The sequence below is a fragment of the Micropterus dolomieu genome, linkage group LG08 (assembly GCF_021292245.1).
Source record: "Micropterus dolomieu isolate WLL.071019.BEF.003 ecotype Adirondacks linkage group LG08, ASM2129224v1, whole genome shotgun sequence".
NCBI lineage: Eukaryota > Metazoa > Chordata > Actinopteri > Centrarchiformes > Centrarchidae > Micropterus > Micropterus dolomieu.
Genome location: NC_060157.1, coordinates 29881386 through 29890155, shown reverse-complemented (window position 1 = coordinate 29890155; position 8770 = coordinate 29881386). Strand labels below are relative to the sequence as shown.

Below are 8770 nucleotides of genomic sequence, written 5' to 3'. Positions count from 1 at the left end.
AGTTGATAGTAGCTTACAATATTGTGAAAACATCAACCTATATTACCTCATTATTATCAGGTTATTACCCAATTAATGTCACCATATTACTATTTTGAATCAATTTTATTGTTAGGTTATCACATTGTTACCAGAATTTTACTAAATACTTTAGCCTCGTTGCTGTCTTTAAATGTTTCCACATCATTACCCTTTGTTTTTGGCCCCTATTACCCTGTTATAGAATTTTCAGTCTAATATTACCATATATACCCATTGTGAATACCAAGCTATCGCCTGGTTATCACTCTGGTAATAACATTATATTACTTAATTGTTACTATTACACTATTACCATGTTATCACTGAGCTGTAAAGTGCTACGTAAAATTGTTATGATGAAACCACTATAGGACATCATGGTCAAACTTCACTAAATGCCATCGACTAGAAACCATTTGTTAACTATGTCTTATTCTGTGTCTGTCCAGCCATGTTCACAGAGGTGCCTCATGACATGACTGCTCAGAGAGGTCAGGATGTAGAAATGGCTTGCTCCTTCAGGGGGGCAGGAATGCCCTCGTATTCACTGGAGATCCAGTGGTGGTACATCAGGAATCATCTCGACTGGACAGACAGGCAGCCCTGGACAACCAATGAAGTAGGTTCATAACAGAAACTTGGCTTTAGCTTAAATGATTTTTTTTATGATCTTTAACAACTTTTAAAATAGTTTGGGTCTTCATTCATAACTAGAAGGGCACTGTTGTCATAACAGATTAAAAAGATGGCCGACATTAGAAAAAATAAGTCCCAAGTTCTAATAAACTAGAATTATCCTTAACAAATATCTATTTGGTATAAAAAACCTATGTATATCCGGTGATGTCACATTTAATTTTGTATTTATTAAAGCTGCATTAATGAATATTTGGTCACTAGGGAGCAGAAAATAATCAGTACAAGCAGAGAGACATAGAGCCAAGTGTTTATCGGTAACGTGTTACAGTAGCAAATAATTGCTTTCATATTTAGCAGTCACATGGCAACATTATACAAATATACGCTCTCGTTTTAACTCTGTTTCGATCTTCAGAAGAGAGAGAAATCTCAGCAGCTAGAAGATCGACTATGTTCACCAGCCACTTGGTAACTTTAACTTTCTACTTTCTGTTTGGTGAAGGCAGCTTTTGTCACATTATACTGCCATTTGATTTTGGTATTATATTGATTGAAATATTGATCAATGCAGCCATAAAATAGAAAAGATAAACAACAATCCTGAGAAATCCATTTTGCTTAGAAAAAATAATTTTGCAGAATTCCAGGTCAGTTATTTCAGTATATTATTACCTAGTGTCATTTATTGCCTGCGTGGATTAACTTGGACTTGCAAAATCTATTAGTTGACACCAGTGTGTCCAGGTAAATATATTGCTGTTTTATGTGTATAACCCCAATCAAAATTTAATCCAACTGTAATAATGAACCATTAAAAGTATTAAGATTAAATCCTGTGACTCATGTTTGGTTTTTCTTTTAGGTAGCAACTGAGGAGGAGATGCCAAAGGATGCTACAAAGATAAGTGTATGTTAACCACTATCTGCTGTCATTCTCTGAGAAAAGCCTAATGCTTGCCATAGTGTATGAAGAAATGAGGCACGGAACCCTTCTTCAGTTCTGACTGACTGGTAGGGAAACTCAGCCATTTAACCTGTGGGATCGTTAGCTAGGATCGTCGATAACGCTGGTTCGTTAGTGCTCCTGGCTGTGGTAACGACAGTCGTCATGGTCGTTAGAGCCACCCATGGCCAAGTCCTCCATCCTGCGATCCAGTGCAGTGAGGAAAGCACAGAACTTTACATTAGGGAAACTAAACAACCACTACACAAACGCATGGCTCAACACAGAACGGCTAACTCCTCAGGTCAAGACTCAGCACTTTATTTACATCTGAAGTTTGAGGATCACCAGGTGCACATTTTAGACAGAGAAGATGGATGGTTTGAAAGAGGTGTCAGGGAGGTAAGGGGTCTACGCCACCAGGAGAGAGAGAGGGAAGGGAGGTAGCCTACACAATATCCACACAGAGGTACAGACAGTAAAGGTAATGTTGCTGTAGACTGAATGAATAATAGTACAGATATTTACAGTAGTGTTAATGATAATAATCGTAATTTTAATGATAATAATAACAATAATAACAATAGGACTAGTACCAATAATTGTAGCAGAGGGTGTCGAGCAGGAACACGGGGGCAGCAGGTGACCCGCAACCACAGATCCAGACTCCACAGCTCCAGAGCCAGAAACACCTGCAGGAAGTGATAGGAGGAGAGAGGAGAGGGACGAGAAAGCACAAGACTATGGGAGAGGGAAGATGTCGAGTTAGTAACATGCATTAATGGGATGAGGTTGCATACAGAGGGAGAGAAAGAAGAGGAGAGAGGAGCTCAGTGCATCATGGGAAATCCCCCGGCAGTCTAGGCCTATAGCAGCATAACTAAGGAATGGTTCAGGACTCACCTGAGCCAGCCCCAACTATAAGCTTTATCAAAGAGGAAAGTCTTAAGCCTACTCTTAAATGTGGAGACGTTGTCTGCCTCCTGAACCCAAACTGGAACCTGGTTCCACAGGAGAGGAGCTTGATAGCTGAATGTTCTGGCTCCCATTCTACTTTTGGAGACTCTAGGAACCACAAGTAACCCTGCATTCTGTGAGCGCAGTGCTCTGGTGGGGTAGTAAGGTACTATGAGCTCTTTAAGATAAGATGGTGCCTGACCATTAAGAGCTTTGTAGGTAAGAAGAAAGATTTTAAATTCTATTCTGGATTTTACAAGAAGCCAATGCAGAGAAGCTAAGACAAGAGAAATGTGATCTCTTTTCCTGGTTCCTGTCAGAACACGTGCTGCAGCATTCTGGATCAGCTGTATAGTCTTAATGGACTTTTTCAAGCAGCCTGATAATAAGGAATTGCAGTAATCCAGCCTAGAAGTAACAAATGCATGGACTAGTTTTTCTGCATCATTTTTAGACAGGATGTTCCTGATTTTCGCAATATTACGTAGGTGAAAAAAGGCGGTCCTTGAAATTTGCTTAATGTGAGACTTAAACGACATGTCCTGATCAAAGATAACTCCAAGATTCCTCACGGTGGTGCTGGAGGCCAGGGCGATGCCATCAAGGGAAACTATATCTTTAGATAATGTGTCACGGAGGTGCTTGGGCCCCAGAACAATAACTTCAGTTTTATCTGAGTTTAACATTAGAAAATTACAGGTCATCCAGGATTTAACATCCTGAAGGCACATGTGAAGTTTAGCTAACTGATGGGTTTCATCTGGCTTGATCGATAGATATAACTGAGTATCATCTGCATAACAATGAAAGTTGAAGTGTTTCCTGATAATATTGCCTTAAGGAAGCATATACAAAGTGAAGAGCATTGGTCCGAGCACAGATCCTTGTGGAACTCTATGACTAACTTTGCCGCGCATAGAGGATTCATCGTTAACATGTACAAACTGAAATCGATCTGATAAATAGGACTTAAACCAGCTTAGAACGGTTCCTTTAATGCCAATGAAATGTTCCAGTCTCTGTAATAGGATCTGATGGTCAATGGTATCAAATGAGTACTGTGGTACATAGCCTGTTGATAAAGATAGATTGATCATATCTAGTATAGAAGTGCTGACTAAGGGTAAAACTTCTTTAAGCAGCCTAGTCGGGATGGGGTCTAAGAGGTAGGTTGATGGTAACAACTGTCGTTACCACAGCCAGGAGCACTAACGAACCAGCGCTATCGACGATCCTAGCTAACGATCCCAGTACCAGTCATTCAGAACTGAAGAAGTCTCTTGGATGAGGTACGAAACATCTTCTATTATCTTCTACCAAGTCCGGTTGCCCTTGACTTAAACCTTCGTTGGACAGCTGTATTAATAATAATAATAATATCTTAGATACTAATAATAATCTTTATTTATAGAGCACTTTTCAAAAAACCAAGTTACAAAGTGCTTTAAACACAGATAAAAACAAATACACAATAAAAGTAAAGACAAAATACTATATATAAAATAAAATAAAATCAGGAAAGGCTCTTCTATAAAAGTATGTATTAAAAAAGGACTTCAAAGAGTTTACTGACTCAGCCGACCTCATTTCCTCGGGCAGGCTGTTCCAGAGCCTATGGGCCCTGACTGCAAAAACTCTTTAGTTTTCAGTCGAGACTCTGGAACAGACAGCAGACCTCTGCCCGAGGACGTGCTGGTGCATATGGAACTAAAAGGAGATATAACAGGGAGAGAGGCCATGAAGAGCTTTAAAAGTAATTCATAAAATGTTAAAGTCTACTCTAAAACATACCAGTGTAATGAAGCTAAAACGGGGGTGATGTGATCATTTTTCTTTGTTCTGGTCAAAAGACTGGAAGCTGAGTTCTGGACAGTCTGGAACCAATCAATAGATTCAAGCAAGTAAAAAGGCTGGTGAGCTGCTCAAAACTTAATTTACTGTCAAACCAGACGCCAAGATTTTTTGCAACAGGCTTGATGTGATTTATGAGGGAACTAGCAGATGAGATTTGCTTTGCCATCTGCTGGGACCCAATTACCAGGATCTCTGTTTTGTTCAGCTGGAGGAAATTATTTGACATCCTATTTTTGACTTCACAGAGGCAATTGGTAAGTGAACTCAGCATTCCAGGGTCTGTGGATCTGTGTGTCATCAACATAAACATGAAAAGAGACGTTATGTTTCTCAATTATGTGTCCAAGGGGAAGCATATACAAGATAAATAAAAAATAAAATGGGTCCTAATACTGACCCCTGAGGCACACCATATTTAACTGAACAGAATGAAGAGACAATGTTATTCACAGAGACACAGAACCTCCTATTGGGCAGGTAGGATGAAAGCCATTGTAAGGCTGCACCAGAGATCCCCACCCAGTGCCTCAGTCTGTCTAACATGATGTTGTGATCAATGGTGTCATTTGCAGTGCTAAGGTCCAGGAATACTAGAACTGAGCACATGCCATCATCAGCAGATATGTTAGGGCCGACCGACCCGGTACCGGGAAGAACGGTACTATAAATAACTGCCTGTAAAAAGCTAATAAAATGCTGTGGGGATTTTTTTTCTATTTTATCAAAAAGAAGATGCCTTCACATTTGTACTGTCAGCGTGTCAAATTTTGTGTTTATGTCTCAACATTCCACAAAATCACAATTGTTATCAAAAGCAATTAATATTGGTTCCTTACCCTCTCGTGGTCATTTTGCTTCTATCCATATGATTCTCTGATGAAAATGAATTACATGGAGGCCTATACTGCTGACACTGATGCGCGTGCCTGACATTCATACATGGTATTTTGCTGCCATCTTGTGAGCGTTTGGTGATACTACAGGTTACAAACACTCTCATTATTATTCTACACTTCGCAAGTTTTCCAACGATACCTCATACCACAACAACAATTGTTGCTCTGAGAACCATGTCATGCGTTCATCCATGCGTAACACAATAGATGTGCGCTTTACCGCTCAACGAGGAAGAAGAAGAAAGCGCGATGTCAACTTTTACGCAGTAGACACGGCCTGTTGAATTAGTTCAGTATTTAGTTTACTGTACTTTTTTTCAACTAAATCATGTCTAAGCAGCAGAATAAAGTCTACAAGTCTACTGGAAGCCCTGGAAGAGGTTATGAGAAATGATGTCGAAATGAATGATTCTTCTGACACCACTGATGAACATGACTCCGAAGAGGATGATTATTTTTTTGAGTAAGTTGTGTTTTTTGTTTGCTAGTGGGTTAGATTTTATTTTTCTGTTGAACTTGCAGTTTGGCGGCATGTTAGTAATTTTGTTACTATTGTTGTGTAACATTACAGGCACCTGCCCTTCCCCGGTTAAAGTAAAGGGACCAGACAGCTTTATGTTTTAGACTTTATTTCACCGACTGCAGTTTGTTTACCGCTCAGTTATCCCACCCTAACTACTTAGAGCCAGTCAGCTAGTTGACTGATAGGCATGTGGGACTAAAGTGTTTGAATTGTTTCTGTGTATAATTCCATCATAAAAAACATTTTTTCAGATCTTTGCAAAAAAAATTGGGCTCTTTTCCAGAGGATCTGGATGTAAAACAACCAAGGCCAACCAAATTTCTAGCCATTTTTTGGTCCCTTCTTCTGTGTGACGTCACAGAGGTTGAAGAAAATCAGAAAAAGAAGGGAACATCACAATACGACTGACTCTTCAAAATCAAACCCCTCTACAGCCAAATTGTCAATGGTTGCAACTCTCTCTTCCAGCCAGGCAGGGAAATAACTATTCACAAGAAGATGGTAGCAAGGCCAAAATTTGATTCAGACAATTCATGAGAGACAAGCCAACCAAGTTTGAATACAAACTCTTTGTTTTGGCTGAATAAAAGACTGGATACACTTGTTTATCAGGGGAACACTGCCAATGTTCAGGGGGAGGGTCTCAGTTACACATGAGTTATGGACCTAATAAACTATGATCTACTGGGAAAAGGTTACCATCTCTATGTTGACAATTTTTACTCAAGCCCAGCACTTTTTCAAAAACCGGCCGCCAAAAACACTTGAGCTCGTGGAACCATTCGACAGTCACGCATTGGCTTTCCCAAAACAGCACAGAATGATTATGAAAGAAGACTGTGAGGGGAAACATGTGGCGGCTGCGGCAGGACAATCTCCTCTTTGCCTCCACTTTATCAAGTGAAAGGACACCAAAGGAGGTGACAATGTGCAGCAGTTTCCACAAAGTATACAGTGGAGACACAACACGCAGGAGAGTGAAGGAAGCTGGAACCATTCGACAGTCACGCATTGGCTTTCCCAAAACAGCACAGAATGTAACATTTCTGATGCCCTCATCCAATATTACTCTGTTCAAGGGAAGACAATGAGATGGTATAACACATGTTTGTTTTTTTTTATCATTTTGTTGACATTTCAATTGTAAATTCATCATCCTATTCAAACATGTGAACATTGGACAATCAGAGAGACTCCTTACACACAAACAATTCAGAGAGGTCCTGTTGAAAGAACTGATTGCACAGGCCAAAGCTTTAGTTGCTGCTGCTGGCCCCCACCCCATCCTGTGCACGACTTGTATGCCTATGTACTTTGGGTAGGGTCTGTGTTCTGTGCAAAGACCAGGTGAAGATACCATTGTACTGCAGCAAGTGCAATGTTGCTCTATGTCTCACCTCATCCAGGAACTGCTTTCAAGAGTACCATATGAGAAAGTAGAACATTTTGATACCATTTCAGAGTGACAGGGCAAGGCAGATACAGATATACAGATACACACACACACACACACACACACACACACACACACACACATCATCATCTCCTGATAATATTGTAATTTTTACTTGTTCATGTTACAGTATCAACTTATCCAGTAAAAGTGGCGAGGGGATAAACGAAAGTTGAAGCACAGATGTCACAGTGTTGAAGAAATCATGCAGCCCCCACTTAGAGACATTATTCATAAACTGTAAACATTTTTATTCACCGTGGGAGTTTTCCTCGTTTATTCTGGTCGCCGTTTACATTCCACCTCAGGCCTGTGGTAGTGAGGCGTTACTACACCTGGCCGACCAGATAACTAACGTGGAGAAGAAACATCGACTGCTCATTGTTCTTGGGGACTTCAACAAAGAAAACCTCAGCCACGAACTCCCAAAGTACATACAGCATATTAAGTGTCCCACCAGGGACATACACTCACCTAAAGGATTATTAGGAACACCATACTAAAACTGTGTTTGACCCCCTTTCCCCTTCAGAACTGCCTTAATTCTACGTGGCATTGATTCAACAAGGTGCTGAAAGCATTCTTTAGAAATGCCATTTCGTATCATTTAAAAGTGATCAATAGAATTTTAAAGTCAATTCTAAAACATACTGGGAGCCAGTTTAATGAAGCTAAAATAGGAGTAATGTGGTCATATTTATTTGTTCTGGTTAAAAGCCTGGCAGCTGAGTTCTGGACAGTCTGGAATCGATCAATAGATTTTTGGGTTAAACAGGTGAAAAGGCTGTTGCAATAATCCAGGCGTAATGAGATGAAGGCGTGTAAAATGGTCTCGGTGTCCTTAAAAGTTAACATAGATCGAATTTTTGCTATATTTCTAAGTTGATAAAAACATGATTGAACAAGCTTTGTGGTGTGCTGCTCAAAATTTAAATTACTATCAAAACCAAACACCAAGGTTCTTTGCCACAGGCTTAATGTGATTTACTAGGGAACCAGCAGATGGCAGTATTTGATTTGCCATCTGCTGGGACCCGTTGACCAGGATTTCTGTTTTGTCTGAGTTCAGCTGGAGGAAATAATTTGACATCCATTTTTTAACTTCACAAAGGCAGTTGTTAAGTGAACTCAGCATTCCAGGGTCTGTGGATCTGACGGGCAAGTATATTTGTGTGTCATCAGCATAAATATGAAAAGAAATGCCATGTTTATGGATAATATGTCCAAGGGGAAGCAGATACAAGGAAAACAAAATGGATCCTAAGACCGACCCCTGAGGCACACCATATTTAACTGGACAGAACGAGGACACATAGTTGTTTACAGACACGCAAAACTTCCTATTTGACAGGTAGGATGAAAACCATTCTAGGGCAGTACCAGAGATCCCCACCCAGTGCCTCAGTCTGTCTAACATGATGTTGTGATCAATGGTGTCAAAAGCAGCGCTAAGGTCCAGGAGTACCAGGACTGAGCACATGCCT

General features: G+C 40.2%; 1 protein-coding gene across 1 annotated transcript in view; it reads left to right on the top strand.

The window, feature by feature from the left end:
• Positions 1-335: 335 nt before the first annotated feature.
• LOC123975012 (V-set and transmembrane domain-containing protein 2-like protein) overlaps positions 336-8770 on the top strand; it is a 24048-nt gene continuing 15613 nt past the window's right edge. The window contains exons 1-3 of the mRNA XM_046056103.1: positions 336-351; positions 471-640; positions 1523-1567. Coding sequence (XP_045912059.1) covers positions 336-351; positions 471-640; positions 1523-1567 — 231 coding nt within the window. The remainder of the gene's footprint in view (positions 352-470; positions 641-1522; positions 1568-8770) is intronic.